The sequence below is a fragment of the Hibiscus syriacus genome, unplaced genomic scaffold (genome assembly GCF_006381635.1).
Source record: "Hibiscus syriacus cultivar Baekdansim isolate YM2019G1 unplaced genomic scaffold, ASM638163v2 tig00117048_pilon, whole genome shotgun sequence".
Lineage (NCBI taxonomy): Eukaryota > Viridiplantae > Streptophyta > Magnoliopsida > Malvales > Malvaceae > Hibiscus > Hibiscus syriacus.
In genome coordinates, this window is record NW_024063538.1 from 3,383,391 (window position 1) to 3,409,235 (window position 25,845).

Below are 25,845 nucleotides of genomic sequence, written 5' to 3' on the forward strand. Positions count from 1 at the left end.
CTGATTAGATGTGGAAACATGAAAGGAATTGGGATAAATCCTCCTTGTGATGTGTTTTAAGAGTCAAAACAGAACAGTCGCTACTCTCCTAATTAATTTGCTGAATCAGACATATCTACATCTACATCTTCAAAGATGATAGATTCTCTCTCCGAAGATGATAGATTCTTTTTCAAAGATGAAAGCTTTATTGGATTTCTACACAAATCCAAGCAAAGAAAGTCGATGTTATCAAAAATAAAAATGGGGCATCAAGGTCATAATTACGGCAAGAGTTCTATAAATGAAACATTTCTTCTGAGACTTTCATGAAACAAAGAAGACACGAAGATACAAGTTGATCAAATGGTTCTTCAGCTTTATGACATATGTTGCTACACTGATATCTAAAGGTAACCCTGAAAATGAATGATAAAGTGAAAGAAGACCAAGTTCACCACTTTGAAGTCAAATGAAGATTGCATCAACATTCATGCATTCATAAGAACATCATTTACACAATAGACAATGCATTACATTGATACATCTGAGTGCATTCAAACATGAAGTTTTACATATCTTCGTATGAACAAGAATATTCATGATGAAAAATACCTTACAAGAAGGTAGAATTCAAAACCTCAAATGCAGGAATCACGCAAACATTTGAAGAAGAGATGGACGCAATCCACAGAAGAAGTATTATTTTGGGGCATGTTACCCAATCAACAAGTTATTTCAATGAGAAAACGATTTCCAAAATTTTTCATTTAATCTTTTATGAAAATGAAATTGTTGAATAGTAAGAAAACGATTTCCATAGTTTCTTACTTATTAAACTATTTCCCACTATCCGTAAGACCTGCAGTGCAGGATGTTTTCAAAAAGCCTTCGGGAGCTTTTCCATATTTTCAAAGCCTTCGGGTCATCTGTAAGCCCTTCAGTGCATGATGTTTTCAAAACCTTCGGGTCATCCGTAAGCCCTGCAGTGTAGGATGTTTTTAAAAAGCCTTCGAGAGCTTTTTGATATTTCCAATGCCTTCGGGTCATCTGTGAGCCCTTCAGTGCATGATATTTTCAAAGCCTTCGGGTCATCTGTAAGCCCTTCAGTGCATGATGTTTTCAAAACCTTCGAGTCATCTGTAAGACCTACAGTGCAGGATGTTTTCAAAAAGCCTTCGGGAGCTTTTTGATATTTTCAAAACCTTCGGGTCATCTGTAAGCCCTTCAGTGCATGATGTTATCAAAGCCTTCAGGTCATCTATAAGTCATTCAGTGCATGATGTTATCAAAGCCTTCTGGTCGTCTGTAAACCCTTCAGTGCATGATGTTTTCAAAACCTTAGGGTTATCCGTAAGCCCTGCAGTGCAAGATGTTTTCAAAAAGCCTTCGGGATCTTTTTGATGTTGTCAAAATCTTTGGGTCATCTATAAGCCCTTCAGTGCATGATGTTTTCAAACATTTCCATCCTACTCAAAAGAAGCTAAATGAAAAAATTATTGTCTTCTTCGTCTTTGCTCTATTCTTGTTCACACAAGAACGAGCAAAGAGGGGTAGCTGTAGACATTAATTTTTTCATATTTTTATTAATATTATATATTTTTTATTATTATTATTATTTATAATATAATTATTATTTTATTATAATTCTGGGCCTAACCCGGATGACCTAATATGAGATCCAAACTCTTTAGGGTTTATGACATTTCAACTAGGGTTTTCCAACCCTAGCCCCAACCGCCAATGATCCAAAAGGCCAGTCGCGCCTCTGCCGACGTTTCCTCTGCCAGATGCCACAATACCCTGCTGTCGACGCCTTGCTGCCATGACGCCGCCTCAAGGAAGACTCCAGAATGCCAAATGGCAACTAACAACCATCCATACGGTGATTCACCAACCTAGCTTTGGTGACTCACCGAGGTTTCCCTCTCAAGACCGGTCCAAACAGAACTCTGTGGTGGCTATAAAAGCCACCGAATCCTGCAAAAGAAAGAGAGCGGACACAAAGCAAGAACAACATAAAAGAACATAAAAAAATAGAGAACCACGAGAGCAACTAAGAGAACAGAAGCCAAACGACACACAACAAATAAACCCACAACAGCAAATAGAAAGCAAAGAAAGAAGAGAGAAGGGAACTTACCACCGAGGAGCCTCTATGAGCCACCAGAAACCGAAACGTTTAAGAAAAAGATCATAGATCTACAACGATTGGTAAGAGTTTAGGTTAAAAAAAACTTTAGATTCGGGTATAGAAAAATAGAGACTTCGATTTAAGGGGGTTTTGTAATTTTCGGCCACCAAATTCGGTGGCCGGCGGTGGTGCTGGCGCCGGAGCAAGGCGGCCGACCGATTTCCTTCATCGGAGAAGGCAGAGAGAATTTTTATCTCTCTTTTTAGAGAGAAAAAGGAAAGAAGAAAATGAAAGGCTTAAAGCCATTCTTAGCCGATTAATGGGTATTTAAACCCCTCCCCGAACGACGTCGTTTTGGGGAAGGGGTATCTCTGTAATTACCATCAAGGGTAAAACCCTTTCCGTGGCCTTTCTATGTTTATATCTTTACACTTTGGTCACTAAAATCAATTATTGAGCCTTTCAATTCGGTATTTAAATTTTATTTTCTTTACATTTTAGTTCTTACCCGTAATTATATATATTTTAGGATAAATATCTTATTTAGTCCTCTAATTTTATTAGTTAATATTTTAATCATGAATAATAGGTTTTAATTTAATATTTGAATTTGATATTTATTTATTTTAATCCCTAAATTAATAAATTGGTAAAATAACATGTTTAGCCACTATATTTTTAAATAACTAAATTAGGGTATTTCAATAGTATTTTAATTATGTTATAATTTATTCATTTAATTTTTAATACTTTTATTTATTTTATAATTTTATTACCTTTTATATTTTAAATATTATTTAGTCACTATTAGTATACTTACATATTTACGGTAAATACCTAATTAGTCCCTGGTAATTTTAATAAATTTTATTTTAACCCGAATAAATATAAAGGCTAAATCACACTGTTAGTACATATTTTTTAAATAATTCAAATTAGGATCTTTATGTTTTATATTTTACATTTTAGTTAAATTTTTTTTAATAATTTTCATTTTTGTATATTAATTCATATATTATGTATTTTAATGCTATAGTTTTAATTTTATTTTAATCACTGTTTAATTATATTTAATTTTGCCCTTTATTTTTCAATATGTTTAAATTCTTACTTTAATTATTATTTTGTTATTTTCATATTAGTCATAAATATTTATATAATAAGTGATATTTATTTTATGGTATTTTTAGATAAAAATCCTATTTATAAATTTGATTTTATATAAATCATGTTGTCATATTTATTTTTTATACTAAGAAAATGACTGTCTTAAAGTACCTAGAAGTTTTTTTTCTAATATTTCTAAATAAATAAATATCTTACTTTTATAAATTATATATATTTTTAAATTATTTTTAGATAAATGTTTTAATATTTATTTATTTTTTAATATTAAGAAAGGAGTTGTCTTAAAGCACCTAGAAGCCCTTTTCTGATGTTTCTAAGTAAATAAATATCTTATATATAAATACATTAATATATTTCTTAAAACTATATTAATAAATTTAAAGGATTATGAATTAAATATATTTTTGAATTTTTTCCAATAATAGAGAATTTATAATTAATAAGTACCAATTTTGGGCGTTGTGGGGTGCTAATCCTTCCCCAAACGTAACCGACCACTAATCCCTTTTTATTATTAAAAAGAACGAATTTTTGGTTAAAACGCATAACATTTATCTTTTAACTGATGTTTTATTAAAAACTCTTTTAAAAGATAATTTTTATGTATTCGACCTATCTGACCCAAAAGGCCGATGACGACTCCCAAAACATTTTAAAAACCATTTATTCATATCATTTTATTCGCCAAGTAAAATTTTCATGTCAGGACGAAAACCGGTTACGACAAGATCAAATTGATTTTGCATGGAAGATTTCAGAATTATGCAAACAAAATGTACTTTCTACTTTATGGTTGTAGTTTTGAATAATATACGAAAGCCATCGGACCAATTAAAAGATTATAACCCTAAAGTTGTTTGAAAAGCCTCAATTTCGGTGAAATGAAAATGTAAAATCTGTTGATTTTCCAATAGTGCTTTGAATATGACAAGTGTTGTAGCCTATAGGAAGTATGCAATGCTTGGAATACTTTGTAAAACTCTTCATTTATGTTTGTTACATCAAACTCTTGATCCTTTGTTATGTTATTTACAACTTTGAGTACTGAGGTCTCAATAATTGGCTACCGTATAATTCGTTGATTTCTTAAATGCAGAACTGCTTAGGAATTATCTGAAGCAAATAAGAGAAGAAACAAGTGGGAGACTGTTGAGTGTTGCCTATAGGCCCAATGGAACTCCAAATAAATGGTGGTTAGCTTTTGCAAAAAAGAAATTCATGAATATAATTGTTCCATGAAAAATATAAATGTCACAAATTCAATTGAAAGTAACTTGTAAAATCCTTCGTAAGATGATGTATTTCGAAATGTCCGTAATAAAATTAACTTGTCCATTTAACCACATTCTATTGATGGAAATTAGTATGTTGGTTATCTTGTTTGCTTCATGAGACAAGGAAGCAAAAAAAAGGATTATTTAAAGCTTTTTATTATGCTTTCTGTCTCTGGTATTATAACTTGGTTATTAGTTAAATTTCTGACTTGTCTACTTGGAGCTTATAAGGAAATACCCCAAGTCCAACCATAAAGACCCTTCAAATACATGGAAAAGCTCACCCGAGTTCGAGTAAATTAGCATACGGAGGACTCGGATTATCTCATATCATTGAGATTTTGCTTATTTGTATCCCATTTTAAAGCTTCAATGCTCATGAAAGCCTGGGACCCAAAGGTAGTTTATATGATGTTTAAGCAATGAATTCTTAAGATTCCTGCCTTTGCTCTGCATTATTAATATTGCAAATGCTTGTTTTTGTCATCGTATGTACCACAACACTGTCTCAGCTCATATTAGAGAACTCTTGGCAAGTCTTGGAGCCTTCAACTGTAAGAATTTCAATTGTCCCTTATGTTCAATGTTGTTCCAGGTACTTGTTCTTCTCAAGTTTCATTCTTGCAGTTGGCTCTAATTTCTTGATTTGATGCATTCGAAGCTTCGATGACATTAAAAATATTAGTTGTGCGTTTCATTCATTGCTAGTCTTGAAGCTCAACCGACATTGCTTTCCTTTGATGGCTATTATCTTGGTTGTTCCGTCTGCTGAAATTGCTAAACTGAGACTTTTCTTTTATACATTATTAAGCCAAATTATATCAACAGTGGATGATTATCGAATGGCTAGAAGTAGCAGGGATTGTGACTAGTATACTATTTTTCAGTCTCAAAAACACTGTCAAGCCTGGCTCATGGGGGAACAGCAAGAGCTCATCTTCCGCCTTCAGAGCTTCACTGTCTTGACATCTCGCCCTCACAATCCCAAACAATTTTTAATTTCTCATTCTCTTCATCCCTCTCATTAGTTCATTAAACTTTAAATTAAATGTATCTTTTTTCGAGTCTCTTTAGTAATTCTCTCAGGGCTCGTTTTTGAGTTTTTGTTAAAGATTTCGAAAATGTTAGAGAAGATTCTGAACATTGTTATATTTGTTCTTGCAATCTGGGAAGAAATGTGGATTTTAACAGTGTTGGTAACCCTCAAGAGGGTAAGAGCTTGCAAGTCTACATTGTTAAGGAAAAGTATTTTGGAAGGGTATCTATAATACCTCTCCTTCCCTTCCTTGTTGAATAGTAGATGACAAGGCCATCGCACACGTCCCGCCGCTGTCATAGTCCTGCTCGTGGTTGTGGTCATATGTATCTTTGACACGTCAGTGCGCTCGTTCTATCTTTTTAGAACAAATCTGGAAAAACAATTAGAATAATATTTGAAAAACTTATTACATCAAATTATCAACTATTACTTAAATGAATTAAATCAGAGTTCATAATTATTTTTTTAAATGGATGATTTTAACTCCAGTTTCAAGTCTATAAATAGAAGATCATTCTTAGCTCTCAAAATCATCCAAAACAATTCATTTGATCTCTTAAAAAATGTCCTAACTCAAATCCTTTTACCCGTAGCTGTTTAATAGAGAAGAGCAGTACCATTGTTGTCCGCTCCAATTTTTAGGTGTTTGAATATTCGGAGATATTATGTTAACCTCGAGAGTCGATCGCTTACTACAATAATTACACACATTGAGACAAATTCATTTTTAAGATAGTGGTTCATACCACGAAACAATTATTCGTTTGATGTTTATTTATTTTATTATTTTTCAAACAATACTAACGATTTTATTTTACAGTATCTTTACCATCAAACAATAGGAAGAGTCAATGGAATCTACCAAATTTGCTAAATTAAGTAAATCCTAAGAACAAGAGGGTTTACTGTAGAAAAGACCCTTAAACAGGTTTTGGTCAAGTTTGCATATCTTAAGTATTGTATATATGAATATAAATGTTAAAGATATTTATGTATTTATGTCATATTCATGGTTTTGATGATGAAATTGATTGGGGGAGAGTTGGTTTAATACAAAAACTGAAAATGTAATCCAAGAGTTGAATATATATTTTAAATTATATATATAATTTCACAATTTATAAACAATGTACGCTCATTTTCAATTTCAAATCCATATATATGTATAATCAGTTATGATTAATAATGTGAAATATTTAACTCTAAATACTTAAATTCATAAGGGTAAAGTATATAAATGGTCCATTGATTATAAGATGATGTTTTATTGAGCCTCTCGATTATTAAATGTTACAAAATTATCTCTCGGCTATATGACGTTGTTTTATTCAGTCCCTTGACTATTAAAAGTTATAAAATATTAACTTGATTGTTCATATGTTCCAATTCATCATTTTTCATTAAAAAATTGAAAATCGTATGAATTGGATGATAACTTGTTGATTGTGATATGAAAAAGTCATTTTAATTATGTGTTCTGGCACTACCGTTGCTGTCAAGCACTGGTTTGACAACATAATGTTTCAAGCACTAGCTCAATGAAATACTGTAAACATAGAGTCAATCAATAAAATATAGCTCAAACGATTATGAGATCAAATTTTATCTTATCTCATTCAACATGTTAACATCTAGCTTAAATGATCATCAATTTTTTAACAGAAAATGATGAGTTTAGAACATATGAATAGTCGAGTGACCATTTTGTAACTTCTAATAGTAAGAAAACTCAACAAAACAACACCCTATAGTCGGGGGATTGTTTTATATCTTTTACTAATCAGTGACTTAACAAAACAATATCCCATAGCCAAGGGAGCATTTGTGTACTTACCCAATTCATAATTAAAACACGACTGAGAATATCAAACCGTGTAAGAAGTGTTAAACTATGATAATGAAGGGTTCAATTATCGCTTAACTTAGGTTTTTTTTCTTCTACATATTAAGGATTACATCCATATGCGAGTTCAAGCCTTTCAAGCCAATACAAGGCTTGAAGCTCTATTAATGGCCAGAAAATGGGGCAAGTTTGTTTGAAGATTAGTAGCTCTGAGCACGTGGAGATGGGAATGACTGCTGTTGTTCCGATTTTATGGCCCTTGTGCGTACGAAGGCTACCGGAAATCGACTTTGAAGCATTGTAGAATGGTCAAGAAAGCAGTCTATAACTGGAATAGTCTTCTCAATCAAACAGATGATATCATATGCAGGCTATAATACTAACCAACAATCAATGTCAAAAGAAAACGTTGAATTCGATAAGCAAATACCTCATGCCAATGACTTTGGGGGCAAATCCCAATTTCTCATGTATTCTAATCGCTATCCAAAACTCGAACTTTACATGGTCTAGAGCCGCTGAGCGAAAAAATATACGAAAAGTTTCAAGTGTTAGCCCTTACAGGGTATTGGAACAGCAGTTTGAGCATCCTCTGAGAGCTATGGTTTACTGAAATGTGAGGGGTTGGAATAAAGCGGTTTTCGCACGAGACTTGAGTCGAACTTGCAGAGTTCTCTGAACTCGGAACCTACCAGTCTTTGTATATCACTTACGAATCTCGGAAAATCGGCTGTGGCATCCACTTAAGGTTGAGATTAAGTTTTCCAGATTTAGCTCCCTCTAGTGGCAGGCAATCTGTGTATTCCCCTTCTAATATAACCCTTGTCAAAGTCAAAATGCACCTCCCCATGTAATCATGCAAGAACAACATTGAAAGAAAAAAGAAAACAGACACCGGAATTTATATGACTTCTAGAGAAGAATCAACAGTTATAGCAAATAATTTACCTTCCCGAAAGTGTCATGGTCCCAGACTTCAAGGATTAGCATATCGTGTAATCCGTCCTCGAAAACGAAATCAAAAGTTTGATTCCAAACAGGATTCGAGCTGTTGTTCACAACCTAACAGAGGAAACAACTATAAGGGACCAAACATTCTTTCTGCCTTAAGGATAGAAAACAATAGGCAAATCTTACCCTAGTTCTGTTTATTGCATCGGATTTCTTCATTGTGAGTACAGCATAGGGATCGGACTTTCCCATTAAATCTACAATCGGCAAATCTCCAGCGGATATCACAGTTACAGACAGAACTCTAATAATGGCCTCTCTTTTCTTATGTGTATCTGCTTTCTCATTTTCGATGCCATCTGTTCCATTTGCTCCTCCATTTTTAAGAACCCTCTCCAAAGAGGTCATTGAAATGTCGGAGGAAAAGGGGTTCTTAAAACTGTTCTCCATGCCAAAGGGACAGTAAAAGAGCTCCAAGTGCACCTAAAATCAGCATAACAATTTCATAGAAATACAAAATTTCTAGGAAGAGAAAACACCTAACCTAAAAAAAAAATCAAGAAATCTTATAATGAGGCGTGCAACCACATATAGCACTTTGTACCTACTGCAGGCATCACAATTTGAAAGAATAAAATGATACCACATAAAGGAATTTCCCTTGAATAAATTCGATTTAGTGAAAATACGTGCAAGCATGTGAATGCTTAAACTATTATTAATTTATTATCTACTGAGGAGGATAATCAATGTGCTCACTTGCCCCCTGTACTTAGTGTATCTCTGGATCTCCAAGTCTTTAACCAGATTCAACCAGACGTCCTTCACTTTACCACCAGGTTCAAGTTCACTTAGAAGTATTTGAGCACACCCAATGAGCTCAGCTGCCTGAACCCCTTCATCATCATAAATTCTTACCACCATGTGCTGAGTTGTTGCATCCTCGATGATAAATTCAAAGTGTTCATTCCATATAGGATTCCACCGATTGTTTTACTGAAATAATTTGTCTTTCTCTAGGAATGAACAAAGAGGAAGCAAGGAAGGGAATGAGAACTTACAATTGTTTTACTTTTTTTTTCTTCTGTCAGGTAAAGGGCGTACAAATAAAACTGCATAGGGATCCGATTTTCCAATAATATCTTTGTTTGTTAGCTCACTTGCCTGGATAAGCTTCACCTCTAGCATTCCAACCGGCTTTAACTCCAAATCACTGAAAATATAAAGACATCAAGTTCTTTGACCGTCAAATTTGCCCCTACTTAGATGTTAAAGGAGAGACAGAGTGAGAAAGCCCTTTGTATGTTGTCCATACGTTAGCCTAAAGTCCCTAATACTTTCTTCTTTTCTACATTGAACAAGATTAATAAATATTATAATGACAAAAAAAGGAAAAGAAATACATGTAGTCTCCAGGCAAAATGAGAATAATTTTTCTCACAGGCCACATGATAGAATCTTCAATAGCAATCATGGATTGTGCTCTGGACGGAAAAAAATATGTTAAATCTTTTCGAGGTATTAATAAACCTTCCATCTCATAGAGTTCAAACCCCCCAAAAATAGACTTAGGATAATATATAACCATGTGAATCATGAAGCGCAATATCAGAGGTCAATTACTAACTGATATGAATGGTACAGCAGTACAGCACGCCTAACCATATAAAAGGAGAGGTACATAAGATTTTTAGATTATGTTAACCGTTAATCATCTCATATAGAATACAAAGCTCACGTGACGCCACAAAAGATTGCATGAGTTTACATATATAGAGAAGTTACAAGTTAAAATCATCTCAAGAGCCAAATCCTAAGGCAAGATATTCACTCTGGACAGTCTAATTGTTATCTAACTAGGCAAATAATTTAGTTTAAGAATAAAAGTCAAATTCATGAACAACTTGCATTAATAAGGAAGGGTTACAAAAGTCAACTTCTACAAGCTGAATACTATTACATGCTTTCTGAAGAAAGTTGATTTACTGGAGGAGAAAGAAAAAAATGTTTCACATATTTTTTTCTTTGATGGTTACAGCAGGGTTTTATACAAGAGTAGAGTCCTAGCTAAGGTAAGAGTTCTAGCTAAGTTAAAAAATATCTACATCTACTATCAGGGCTAGAGCTAGAGTTAGGATAAAACTCTATTATTTACAAGGTATACGTAAAATAACTCACACTCCCCCTCAAGCTGGGGAGTATATATTATAAAGACCCAACTTGGATGTAATCTCGTCGAAAGTCGACCTTAGAAGTGCTTTGGTCAAAATATTCGCTAATTGATTTTTTGAAGAGACATAGTTTAGCCTTACTGTTCCACCATTTACTTTCTCTGCAATAAAGTGTCTGTCAATCTCCACATGTTTCGTTTTATCGTGATGTATCGGATTATTAGCAATGCTTATGGTTGACTTATTGTCACTCTGAAGTTCAAAGTAGTTGTTACATACCTCTAATTCCGTTAAAAGCCTTTGTAACCAAACACCTTCACAGATCCCTAGTGCTATTGCCCGAATATCTACTTCAGCACTACTCCTGGAAACTACGGCTTGCTTCTTGCTTCTCCATGTCACCAAATTTCTCCATACCAAAGAATAGTATCCCGTAGTCGATCTCATTGCTATTAGTTCTCCAGCCCAGCTAGAATTTGAAAAAAAAATTATTGTCCTATCTTCATGATTTCTGAAAATTAACCCATGTCCCGGAGTCTTCTTTAAGTATCTCAGAATTTGATACACAACTTCTAAATGTTCTTCTCTCGAATTATTCATGTACTGACTCACAATACTGACCTGAAAAGCAACGTCTAGCGTAGTTAATGATAGATAAATGAGCTTACCTACCCACCTTTGATATTGTTCCTTATTTACGAGACTACATTCTTTTTGTAACTTCAAATTTGCTTTCATGAGAGTTTCCGAAGGTTTGCAACCAGTCATCCCAGTCTTAGAAAGTAAATCCAATATACACTTCCTTTGGTTTATAACAATCCCTTCGCTTGGTCTCGCCACTTCCATGCCCAAAAAATATCTCAAGGTCCCCAAATCCTTAGTTTCAAATTCTCTTGCTAGTAATGCCTTCAATCTCTTCATTTCCACCAAGTCATCATTGTGATGATGATATCATCAACGTAGACAATTAAGATTGCATTTTTCTTGTTTGGTGCAGTATTTACAAATAGAGTGTGATCAGATTGACATTGTCTATAGTTATGTCGCAAAAGTACCTTTGTGAATCTATCAAACCAAGCCCGAGGATATTGTTTTAGACCATATAACGACTTCAAAAGTTTGCACACTTATTGATTCCTTGGTTTTATTCAAACTCTTGGTGGAACTTGCAAGTAAACCTCATCTTCAAGATTACCGTTAAGGAATGCATTCTTGACATCTAGCTGGTGAATCATACAATCCATATTTACTGCTAAGGATAGTAATACACTCACAATATTGAGTTTTGCAACCGGAGAAAACGTCTCTTGATAGTCTACTCCAAGAGTTTGAGTGAATGCTTTTTCCACGAGTCTAGCCTTATACCGTTCAACACTGCTATCCGCCTTATATTTCACAGTGAAGACCTATTTGCAACCAACTGGTTTCTTGTCTTTGGTAAGATCGACAATAATCCAAGTTTTGTTACTTTCAAGTGCCGAGAGCTCTTCTTCAACCGCCTTATTACACTCAGGATGCTTTAATGCTTTTTCCACTGTGTTGGGATGTGAATATTGTCAAGTTTAGTTGTAAAATTCTTAAAGTCAGACATTAGTTTACCATAAGCAACAAACTTATTAATCGGATGGGTTGTACACTGTCGCACTCTCTTTCTTTGAGCAATGGGTAACTCAATGGTATCAACCAAAAATCCAACTTACTCTGACCTCCTCCTTCAATGTTAAAGAACGCATCGATACACTGTAGAATGTACCAATGCACTTCAAGGGAAAATAGAATTATACCTTTCTTTTGGTCTAAGAAATGATAGATTAGAATATATCAATTGGATATTGTTATGTATCAATGTATGATTATATAGATATCGAGCACGAACAAGTTCTAGAACGATTATCAAGTTAAGATTGATCGAAAGAGAGGAAATCATAAAAGTGGATTGGAACTTAATGAGGCCAAGGTGAGTGCAATTTTAATTGTACTTATATTATTGAACGAATATTGACTTGCGATGAGCCAGTGACGGAGTTACTATGGTAAGAAGTAACTTCTAAAATGTTATGTGATTATTATGTGTGCATTAGTACATAGAAATGGATGTATGTTCTTATAGGTTACATGATATGACATGCGAGTTTACATGAACAAATGAGAAATGATATAAGCCATATGAAATGATCTACGTGAATACATACACTTTAGATATATGTGATATTAATATAAGTAATTATAGGAATATGTAATATAAGTGTTATATGAAATGTGACTATGTGATATGTGAACATAAGTGACTAATTGACATGATCTATGTGACTATTTGAAAGCAAAAACATGTGACATGAAATACATGATAAGAAGATATGATACTCTGTAAGGATATTACATGATATAAAATAAAAGAGTTATGAGTTATATGCATATGTGATATATGTTTACACATACATATGTATGTGACAGAAGAGAAAGAAATATATGATCATATGAAATGTGATAAAGAGCTATGTAAAAGAACAAGTGATATGAAATGTATAAATGATAATGCCCATGTTATGTGATATGAAAGCTAGGGGTATAGTTGGCATGCCAAGAGTCGAGGGTTTACCTATGTTCTACGGAACATATGGACAGAATTACCTATGTCTTTCGAGATATATGAACAATATACCTATGTTCTAAGGAACATATGACAGTTTACCTAGGTTTTTCGGGACCTATGGACAGTTTTTGAGGTTCTTTATGACCTCTGAATAGGTCCTTCGGGACATTTATACGAGTTGTGGTGACAGCTTAGTGGTGCACAACCTCAATGTACTCACACACCTTAAGTTCTCAAAAGTATACATAGGCTAATACATAGACTTTAAAGAGAGTAAATAAATCAATTGATATGATATGATGTGTGTTCGGTTGTGAACTGATAAATGTGTACCATGATGTGTATAGAAATGTTTAGTATAGGTTTATACGATAAAAAGAATTAGTGACATGCGTACATGGGCTAATAAGAGATAACATTGAATACAATGTATGTGATATATATATGTTATAAGATATATGATATGAACATAATGGATCATATAAACAAGGGAATAGAAATATAAATGGTAATAATATGATAATGATAGGAAAGAAGATTATTATATGCATGTGCGGATTTGATAAGTGAATGGATATATGTTTGGGTATGATGTGATAGCAATAATTGTTCATGCATGATTACAAGTTATAGTTTACATTATATGTTTATTGCCTCACTAAGTCATAGACTTAGCATGTGATTGTTTCACACGTAGGTTACAGAAACGAGAAAAAGAGTAAAGAGCAATGTGGAGCAAAACAGTCAGTTCTCCTTACTGAAGGTCAGATCAGAAGAGAAGTGAATAATATGTATTTTAATATATAAAGTCCTAGTTGGCATGTACTCAAAAGAATATAGTGTATAAGCTCTGAATAGTTCTATAAACATTTTGAATAAGTTATATGTTATAAAAGTTATAAATTACTCGCTATTTTATACAAGTAAATGTTTTAAAAAGTCAATGTGACACCTCAGACTCGAATCCGGGTCAGATACGGGTTGAGGGTGTTACAGTGAGCCATTTTTAAAGTTGGTTGTTTCTTGAATTTTTGGTTTGGTTTTGAGTCCTTGGGCAGTATAGAAGTTTAAGAAAGCTTAAAGATGATTAGAAGCTATGGGATTGATGAATTAATGGTGAAATTGGTAAAATGGGTTTTTAAGGAGTTAATGAAAATTGAGTAGTTTTCGGATTTTAAAGGTATAATTGAATTGTCAAAGGTTTGAATAGGGTATTTGAAGTATTAGAATGGATTGGAAACATGATTGAAGAATGAGTGTGATTTTTAGTTTTAAGTGTTCTAGTGAAAATTTTGGATGTTAAAGGGATTTAATGGATACAAGTTAGTTGTGATAAGTATTATTAAGTTTAAGGGTTTAATTGGAGTTAAAAGTATGAGATTTAAGTGAGCTTTGGGTAAAATTCAAAGTGAAATGAGTGAATTATGGGCAAGGGTATCGGTACTGGAAGAACAATATCGATACTGTATGAATCAGATGAACATAATCGATACTGAAGAGGTAGTATCGATACTGGGGGTATCGATACCAATAGTATGGTATCGATACTGTAATTGAAAAGGAAATTCCATAATGCAATTTGGGTATTGATACTGAGGTAGGTATCGGTACTATAGAAGGGAAGTATCGATACTGGGTATAGAGTATCGATAACCAGAAATTATAAATTAGGGGTTTTATTTAGTTGATGTAAATGCTGATGGGTTAACAACTATTTGAGATCCAGTATTCATTTTTGTTATTTTCATATGTAGACTTCGATCAAGAGCAAGTACAGAACGACTCAAAGTAGTAAAGAGATTAAGCGAAAGTGAAAAGGATTTTGCTTAAGACTTAAGTAAGGCAAAGGTGAGTATAATTTATTTATTTTATTTTATATTCTATATGAGGAAGGCTTGCGATGAGACAACCTCAAAGGTTTTCGATCGAAAACTGTTTGAATTATTTTATGTAAATTTTATTGTTTTACTTAAATTGTATTTCATAAGCATTATTTTGATTTCGGTACTATGAGTATATGTGTTCTATGTGAATGAATGATCATTTGAAGAATGCCATGTGAATACTTATATGGTTAAAGCTCAAAGTATGTGTTATGAGAATTAGAGGTATAATTGGCATGCCAAGAGTCGAAGGTTCTACGCGGTCCTTCGGGACAATTCTATGTGGTCCTTCAGGACAATTCTATGGGGTCCTTCGGGACAAATCTATGTGGCAATTTGATGCATATTCTACGTGGCACTTCGATGCAAATTCTACGCGGTAATTTTGACTGCAATTACAGTGCACAACCTAAAAGTACTCACATACCTTGAGTTCTCAGTGATATGCATTGGGCTAATTACACAAATTTGATATGGATTGAAAGTGCATAATAGTATATGCTATTTATATTAAATGTATCATGTTTCCATATTCAATGTTTTCTCCGAAATGTTTAATCAAGTGATTTATTATTTTATTATGCTCATTTATGCCTCACTAAGTCAAAGACTTAGTGTGTGAGTGTTTTCACATGTAGGTTCAAAGAAGACAAAGAGTAAAGCTAGGTCGGGAAAGTATATCTCTGGTGAAGATCAGATCAGACCGATTTGAACAGTAGGTGGTTTTGTTATTTTGACATTTTGTTGGCATGTACTACAAAGGTTTAAATCGTAAATGCTCTAATCTATTTTGTAACTATATTATTTAAAGTTTATGTAAATATATTAAGTATTTATTTTCATCGTGAAATATTAATTTTTGATATTAACTTTTGTATAAGGGTTTCACCACTAAAATAAAAGTAAAAGTTTTAAATTTTAAACGGATTTTCAAAGAGTAAAAGCGTTGAAATGTCAATATGACACCTCAGATTTGTATCCGGGTCTGGTACGGGTTGGGTATTACAGAAATAGTGTAATTGGTAATTCAATAATAACCGGGAAAGACTGAAATTCGAACTCACTCACACGCTCCCCTAGATTTTAGACTTAGAGAAAAAATGTTTGCTTTCAAGGAAGGTAACATCCATTGAAGAATACACTTTTTTTATAAAAGGAAAATAACACCGACAACCCTTTTAAAGCGAAAAGTACCCAATGAAGACACACCTAATGGCTTGTGGATCAAATTTAGACCTAGAAGGGTTATGATCGTGAGCAAAAATTGTACAACCAAAGACACAGAGAGGAATGTTAGCAGTCAAATGTTTAAAGTGAGGGAAAAATTGAGTAAGGATATCTCTCGGACACTTAAAATTAAGAACTTTACTTGGCATCGATTAATGAGATAAGTAGTAGTTAAGAGAGCCTCACCCCAAAGATACTTAGGAACATTGGTAGAAAAAAGGAGAGACCTGGCAACTTCAAGAAGATGACGGTTTTTTCGTTCAACAACCCCATTTTGCTGAGGAATATTGACACATGAAGAGAGGTGGATAATACCTTTTTCCTGAAAGAAAGATGTCAATTCCTGAAAAAAATATTCAGAACCATTGTCAGACTTAAAATGTCAATAGAACCTTGAAATTGGTTCTCAACCATTTTATGGAATCACTTAAAAATGTCACCAGCCTCAGATTTATGAGGCATAAGAAATGTCCAAGTAGTACGAAAATGGTCATCAATAAAAGAAATAGACCAACGAACCCTATTTAAGCTTTTGACACAAAAGTGACCCCAAATATGACTATGTATAATTACAAAAGGTTTGGAAGAACGATATGAAGAAGGGTGATATGTACTTCGTATTTGTTTGGCAAATTGACAAATATCACAAAAAAAGGATGCTGGATTTTTGTTAAGGAAAAGTTTGGGAAACAACTTAGCAAGATAGAAAAAATTGGGATGACCTAACCTAAAATGCCACAAAACAATCTCACCGTAGACATTAGTAAGAGATATCGAAACAAAGGATTAGGGTGTATGTGGTTTGCAATTGAAGGAGAGGCTTCAAGAATGTATAGTCCACCACGAAACCTAGCATTGCCAATCACCGTCTCTGAGCTCAAATCCTTAAATTCACAAATATCAAAGTTAAAACGTGTAGTGCAACCCAAATCCGTAGACAATTGACTAACCAGAAGGAGATTGCAAGCCAAATTCAAAACGTAAAGAATAGAAGATAAAACAATATTGTGATTGATCTGAATAGAACCACTTCCAGCAATAGCCGAAAGCGAACCATCAACGGTTCAAATATTAGAGGAAGAGTCCGTGTGGCGAAAATTCTAAAAAAGTGTCAAGTCTCCCGTCATATGATCACTAGCGCCAGAATCAACAATCCATGAAACTAAATTGGGCGAAGAAGAGGATGAAACGGAACTACCTTCATGCACACTACATGCGTGTTTTGGTTCGACAGACATATTAACCTGTCCCAAGAACTTTTTGTTCTCCTCCGGCTGTTGTCGTGTAAAATCACCAAAAAATTGGGCAGATGAAATAGATTTCGCGTTTGAGAACTTCTTCCTAGCTTCATTGGTTTCCTCAATTTGCACTTTTGAGGAATTTGAGCCTGATTTCTTCTGAAAAACACTATCCATTCCAAATTCGGCAAAGAAGCTTGATGATTTTGGTAGAGTAACATGATTAAGGACTTGTGGGCCCACTGTGATTGGACTCATTAGATTGGATATTTTCTACGTACTCAAAACGAGATGGGAAACATGAACCAATGGGTGCCACATCTACAGCAGTAGAATGGCCCTGATGGTCGCTCGTTGACCGCTTTTTGGAAGACTTCTCCTCGGTAGAGCCGATAAAAATCATCGTGGCAGGGAGAGGTCAAGGCAAGATCTACCTAAACTGATACCATGTAGAAAGTTGATTTACTGGAGAAGAAAGAATAAATTTTTATTCACATATTTTTGCTTTGATGGTTACAGCAGGGTTTTATATAAGAGTAGAGTCCTAGCTAAGGTAAGAGTTCTAGCTAAGTTAAAAATATCTCTATCTACTATTAGGGCTAGAGTTAGAGTTAGAATAAAACTCTAATACTTACAAGGTATACGTAACATAACACACTTTCATTTGGGTTGTATAATACATGAATCAATTAAACCACTGGAACATTTTTATTTCTAACTTCTAGACCTTGTACAAGAACAATCAAACTGAAATTATGTTTGCAAACTAACCCGAAGTCATTCCAAAAGAAACACAGCCAACAACTTTCTGATGGACCACCATATAAAAAAATCATATGCATCAGTTTGGAAGAATTCTATCAGGGTCAAAACATATAGAAACTCTGACAGTAACTGCAGCAATAAAATTACCAGCAGTGAAATCCTTGAGTTTAAAACATATTGGTTATCATGGTTGCATATTCTCAAAACTTGTCCACCAAATTATGTTACCTGGACTTGGGGGGTCCATATTTGATATTGTATGTGCACAGTATAGGTGCTCAATTTTTCTAAGTTTTCCACATATTTGGAGGATCATATCCCATAGCCATGTCCAAATATGTGTCAAACTTGAGGTGTTGGGAAAAAAATACAATAATGCAAAAACTAAGACCATATTAATAATTCAAAGTAGACTGATACAGTACAAAATTCATGTATTGACGTAATATGGCAATCCAGCGTAAAAAATCATGCAAACCTCAATAGCATCAGCAAGTCCAGGAACAGATGACATGTCACCACCAATGACTCAGGGTGAAATCCAACTTTTTCTGCAAGGCACAAAAATGCACAATTCACCTACTTATATCAATTGTGTGAATACAAGTGATTCCAGCATGCAGTGTGTGTAATGAACCTGAGCATACAAGAGCACAATTGTACGCCTTCAGTTCAGTGGTGTAGCTAATCGAAAATTAGCTCCATTAGAATATCATAAACAATCACTTCAACTTAAGTTATTTTTTGCATCAGTTTTTACCAATATTTCATATACGGCAGTGCTACGATTCATTTTTAACAATCAAATCAGCACCAAAATAAAAGGCAAAAGACACATGAAACAAGAATGACCTTCAATTACTCCTCTATTAAATGGGAACTAATGCAATTAACACCTGCTTATATCTGCATGAATACAATTGAGTTGCTCAGCGTTTTGACCTTAATCAATTTAATGAACAGCATACCATTAGGAAAATTCCTCCAAGCATCAGATTGCACTTTCTTTGGTTTCCAAAAGTGTGCAGTCAGGGAAATGTTATATGCATCTCAATCACATTTTTTCTATGTCTACAATTTAAGCTTTTTCTCCAGGGTAAAAACGTGTGCTCAACATTGATTAACTGGAAATATCAGATGCAAATAACACACCTTTTTCCTCAGAGAATAACAAACAGCTCCAAAGCAAGGAAACTCATTCACTAGGGGTTTAAATATCAACCTGAAAACTCCAGTGAATCCGATATCTTTCACCTAAGTCAGATGAAAAAAGGAATTAAACAGTTAGAGCTCGTATTGAGGATGAAAAAGCTTAACAACTTGAAACAGGATGCTGTTATATAAGATTAAATCCATTGCCAAAGACAAAAGCATTAAAATAGAAAGAGAGAGAGAGAGAGACTACAATAGGTATACAAGATGTCAAAAGGGAGGGTGGAATAGTTCCAAGCAACAAATATTACTATGAAATATACATCTAGAGGTTGTGTTGTGGTTCTTGAGGTGTTGTGTTAGTCTGCTTTGCTAAAGGTTTCTGCTTTTAGTGTTGTATTATGTGTTATGTTTTTAAGTGTTATGTTGTGAGCAGTGAGTGGTTAGGGATTGGTTGTATGTTATGATTCAGATTAATAAAATTCAGAGGCACTCTTTTCTTCCTTCATATGTCCTTCATGTTACTAATATAATATGTCGGATATGAAAGGGGTTTTTAATGAGGCCTATCTTCTATAAAAAAAAAGTAATAGCTATAAGCCTTCTGCACGAAGTTTTCGAGAAACCCATAGCTAGAGTGTAGCATATTAAAAGATCCCAGAATACTGCATATGTTTGGTCTTCATTTCTTTCAGTGGTTGAACTCATCCATAACCACTGGAAATTCCTTAGTTTTAGAACCGCCATTCATTAAAGATATACTTTTAATCAGATCAACTGAACATATTTTAGGACCATTCAATAGGATTAGCAATGGCAAACCAGAAATTTGACAGCTTACTACATATAATGATGAAAATTCTAGATGTTGAAATAGAGAGAAGAGTATTGAGAAACAATGGCTTAAGTTTTCCATTGATTAAGAGTGGATATATATACACAAGATGGGGCACATAGAAATAGGAAACTAGCCTAGAGTTAGGGGATTACAACTAATTACAAGGCACATAAATAGGAGACTAGTCTAGAGTTAGGGAATTACAACTAATCACAAGAATATTATAATTGATTACAATAATTTAAAATTTAAATAAAATTTTTATAATTAATTCTCTAATATGTCCCCTCAAGATGGAGCTTCGGAGGAGACACCAATCTTGACCCTTAAGTCTTGGAATCGGCTTCGTGGAAGCGGTTTTGTAAGAGCGTCGGCAAGTTGATCTGCTGAGGAAACATGAGTAACACGAAGAGCACCTGATTGAACTTGACCCCGAATAAAGTGATAGTCAAGTGCCACATGTTTCATGCACGAATGAAAGACTGGATTAGAACAGAGATAGGTGGCACCAACATTGTCGCAGTAGATAACAGGCGGTGTAGGAAGAGTGATGCCAAGTTCTGTGAGAAGGGAACAAATCCAATTGAGTTCAGAAGTAGTAGCGGCAACTGATCGATACTCAGCTTCTGTGGAGGATCGAGCAACTATACGTTGTTTCTTGGATGACCAAGAAATAGGATGACGACCAAGATAGATAATATAGGCACTCGTTGAGGTATAGTCATTTTTGTTTCCACCCCAATCAGCATCTGAGAAGGCATGAAGGGAAAGTGGATTTGCCTTGTGAAGGAATAATCCATGAGTTAATGTGCCACATAGATATGGAAGCAGTCGTTTTACAGCATTCCAATGTTCAGACGTCGGGCGATGCATGAATTGAGAAAGCTTGTTAACAACATATGCTATGTCTGGGCGAGTGAGGCAAAAAAACTGTAGACTGCCAACAATTGTTCTATATTCTGTGCAGTTAGTTAGAGCTGTACCTGAATGAAGTGTGAGATTTCCATCTGTAACAAGTGGTGTAGCAAAAGGTTTTGCACGAATCATTTTTGTCCGGGAAAGAAGATCAGTGATGTAGCGTCTTTGAGTAAGCAGCAGACCGGATGGAGTGGTTAGAACCTCAATGCCAAGAAAATAAGACAAGGTGCCAAGATCCTTGATTGAAAATCTTTGTGCCATGAGGTCAATGTAGCGCTGAATAATATTGGTGTTGGTGTCTGTGATAATAATGTCATCCACATAAACAAGTAGATATATAGTAGTGTCACCTGAGTGAAAAATGAATAGGGAAGTGTCTGCATGAGAGTTTGTGAACCCAGACTCAATGAGGAATTGGCGAAGTTCAAGGTACCAAGCCCGTGGGGCCTTCTTGAGTCCATATATAGTCTTCTTTAGTTTGCATACATGTGTTGGATTGTCTTTATCAACAAATCCTAGAGGTTGGGCCATGTAGACGTCTTCGGAAAGATGGCCATGAAGAAAGGCATTATTAACATCTAATTGTCGCAAGTGCCAACCTCTATTGAGTGTCAGGCTTAGAACAAGTCGTATTGTTGTCGGCTTGATAACTGGACTAAAAGTGTCATGATAATCCACTCCAGGTCGCTGATGAAAGCCTTTGGCAACTAATCTAGCTTTGTACATGTCAATAGAACCATTAGGAAGCCGTTTAATACAAAAAACCCACTTACATCCAACAAGATTCTACAGAGAAGTAGATGGAACAAGCTCCCAAGTTCCATTCTGAACAAGAGCATCAAACTCATCATTCATATCTTGTCTCCATTTAGGATCTTTTAGGGCTTGAGAAACAGTATGAGGCTCAATGTCTGATGGTTGAGGAATGATAGTAGTGAGGTTCATTTTGGTTAGGGGTTTGTTGATGTTGTTTTTCGATCTAGTGGTCATGGGATGGGTATTTTGATTGGTGGGTTGCACTATGATTGAAGCAGAAGAGGTCTCAGAATTGTGTGGTTCTAGTGGTAAATGGTCATCGATGGTTTCTTGGTGATTAACCAAGCTGTGTTCGGGTAAAGGAAGGTCTATTGACAGGGATCAACGGTCGAATGATGAGGAAGGGCAGTGATCTGTTTGGGTATTTTGTGACGGATGTTGACATAAGGAATCCCTTTGTGAAGGCGTATTGAGTGAGCCACTTGAAATTGGTAAAATTTGGACCGGGGGAAGCCATTTGGAAATGATCTCTGAGGTGGGACGAGAGTTACCAAGAAAGACACAAGGAGTGGAACAAGAGTTAAGTTTATGCTGAGAATAAGGACGAAGCCACAGATAACATAAACAACCAAACACCCGAAGTTTAGTGTAATTGGGTTGAGACTCAAAGAGTTTCTCAAAAGGAGATGAAAGATGTAATGTGGGTATGGGCATACGGTTGATGAGATATAAAGCAGTGGCAAAGGAGTAAGTCCAATAAGTTAAAGGCATTGATGCATGAGTGAGGAGAGATAAACCAGTTTCAACAATATGTCGATGACGTCGTTCAGAAAAACCATTATGTTATGGTGTATGGGGTGGTGTAGTAAGATGTGATATACCATTGGTGGAGAGGAAAAGATCAAGGGCTTGATATTCACCACCATTATCTGAATAGAAGGTAACAATTCGATATTTAAATTGGTTTTTGACTAATGCCTTGAAACGTACAAAGACATCATACACATGAGATTTTCGTTTAAGGGGATAATACCAAATATATCGTGTATAATGATCAACAAAAATAATATAGTATTGAAAACCATCAAACAGAATAAACAGGAGAGGTCCAAACATCAGAAAAGATAAGTTCAAGCGGGTGAGATGGGGTTAAAGTAGAAGAAGAAAATAGAATTTTATGACTTTTATTGCATGAATAGGCATTGCAATGTGTGAAGGATGATAACGGACTAGACAATGGTAAAGGAAATTTGGAAACAATATTTTTCATAATAGTAAATGATGGATGACCTAGTCTAGAGTGCCACTCGGACGAAGTGGTCTTGACACTGGAAAATGCAAGCAATGGTGGAGAGGAAACTGAAGGGGATGTAGTCGGCCACTCATATACGCCATCCTTAGGTTCACCCATCAAAAGGATTGTCCCCGTGTTTAGATCCTTCACCTAAAAAATAGAGGGTGAGAATTCAACAGAAACATGGTTATGAGTGCAAAATTGATAAATCGAAATTAAGTTCTTTTTCATAGAAGGGACACAAAGAACATTTTGTAAAGTAAAGGTGAAAGAGGAAGTAGGTATGGTGGTAGAACCAGTATGGGTTATGTGAAGGGACGATCCATCACCAATCATGACATCATCAGATCTTTGGTACGAGCTATGAAGAGAGAGATTGCTCAAGTCAGATGTAACGTGGTGAGATGCTCCACTATCCATCAGCCAAGTAGGTGTAGTGTTGTTTCCCAGAATAACATGATTGGCTCGTGGTTGCTAGGGTGTGGAGGGGTGATACCCCTGAGAGCCTTAAGGACGAGATGTTGGTGATTGTTGATTAGTGACAAGCCGAAACATCGGGCATCGTTTGGCAATGTGTCATTGAGTGTTGCATGCTTGACAACGACCCAAATAAAGTTTGGGTTAGCATTGATCATGAGAAGAAAGTATAGTGGTAGGGCCTGATTGTTGTGAATTGGTGGCTGATGGACGCCAATTTGGATGATTCCGAAAGGCCGTGGGATTTGCCGTGGCTGGTAGTGATAGGGAAGGTGGTTGAGCGGTCTGAAGAGATGCTTCTTTGTTGAGAAGTTTCTCATTAAGTTCAACAAAAGAAATTGGTGTGTCACGGGTATTAATGGCATCAATGACAAATTTATACTCATCACTTAGTCCTTTTAGAACCGATCAATAAGATCCTTATCATCAATTGGTTTCCCTAGAAGAGCAAGTTCATCAGTACGAGTCTTTATCGCCTGCATGTATTCACTAATTGATTTTGAGCCCTTGATACACCACTTTAATTGTTCCTTAAATTGTTTAATATGACCACGAGATGGTTTGGCGTAGGTATTAGCAAAGGTTTGCCATGCATCAAGGGAAGTGGTGGTGCGGGCAATAAGCGGTTGTAGTAAAACGGAGATGGCACCAATGAGAGCGCTAAAAAGGTGACGATCTTGACGCTTCCAGGTTATGTATTCCAGATTTGGAGATGTAACACCATTGACGGTGACAGTAGGTTGTGGTGGAGTTTGAGTGCCATCAATAAAGTGATGAAGATCATAACCTTTAAGAAGAGATTGGATTTGAAGGCTCCATGTGAGATAATTGGTAGATGACAATTTGGTGATATTGGAGAGATTTATTGTAAGGAGAGGATGTAGAGGATCTTGAGAGTTTTGGATAGTAATAGGGTCGTTGGTGGAAGAGGAAGTCGTATGGGAAGCCACTGAAGAGACTAGTGGCGTAGTTTTAGATATATGTATATGAAGGATCGTGGTGTTTTTTAAGGAAAAAAGAGAGGAAAATATGCTCTAGAAGATTAGGCTCTGATAATATGTTGAAATAGAGAGAAGAGTATTGATAAACAATGGCTTAAGTTTTCTATTGATTAAGAGTGAATATATATACACAAGATGGGGCACATAGAAATAGGAAACTATCCTAAAGTTAGGGGATTACAACTAATTACAAAGTACATAAATAGGAGACTAGCCTAGAGTTAGGGAATTACAACTAATCTCAAGAATATTATAATTGATTACAATAATTTAAAATTTAAATAAAATTTGTTATAATTAATTCTCTAAAACTAGAAGCATAAAGCATTAATACATCGCCTGAGAAAAAATTAAATGGGGAACACAAGCAAGAAACCATCAGAAATAAGAAAACTCATAAAGATGATACCTGTACAGGTAGTGATACACCAAGATAGGTCTTGATAGCTAGTACTATATTTGAATTTACGTCCCACTGCATTTCTAACTCTATTGTAACACTATCCCCTCCATCTTCAACAATTCTTACTCCTAAAGATTGACATACTTCATAAGGTTACCAAAACTTCTAACCAATTTTTACTATCTTTCACTCCAAAACTCGCCTGGAAAAGTCTCATTTTAATAAAGAAAAATATAAGTGTTTTTGGATTAAGAAAAAGATGTACACAGTATTTATGAAGATTAAAAAAATTGAACTTCATGGTCCATGGATAACAGATAGCTATATACATTATTCCCCTATACTATCATCTAGGACTAGAACAATTATGTTCCAAATTCAAACTGAATTTTATTTTTAGTACATTCCCTAGAAAATAATGCCATAATTTATTTGCAATGCCAAAAAAAATCATTAACTAACCAGTAAACTGTGGCGCAACAATGCCGAGAGTAAACTTGGAGAATTTCAAAGAAGACAATTGTTGAGTTAATCGATTGACGGAATTGGCCAAGAGGGGGGTGAATTGGCAATTAAAAATTTGGTGGAAGCTTTTGCAGAAAATTGAAAGTAGTTGCACAACGATTTAGAGTGATTCGACTTTCTCAATCAAAGTCTACGTCCACTACCTTAGCTATCCACACTAAGGATTTTCCAACAATTCACTAATTTGTTCTTTCTTTTGAGGCCAAAGAGATAACTTTACAACACCCTCAAGAATATACCCCAATTCTTGAGAACA

General features: G+C 34.9%; 1 protein-coding gene and 1 pseudogene across 1 annotated transcript in view; one reads left to right on the forward strand and one right to left on the reverse strand.

Moving 5' to 3' along the window:
- Positions 1–25,845, forward strand: part of LOC120197499 (actin-related protein 2/3 complex subunit 3-like) — a 37,730-nt gene that overhangs the window by 11,731 nt on the left and 154 nt on the right. Inside the window, exons 4-5 of the mRNA XM_039199005.1 lie at positions 4,338–4,491; positions 19,709–19,713. Of these exons, the coding sequence (XP_039054936.1) occupies positions 4,338–4,480 (143 nt within the window). The 3' untranslated portion in view covers positions 4,481–4,491; positions 19,709–19,713. The remainder of the gene's footprint in view (positions 1–4,337; positions 4,492–19,708; positions 19,714–25,845) is intronic.
- On the reverse strand, positions 8,103–25,185 carry LOC120197498 (annotated as a pseudogene).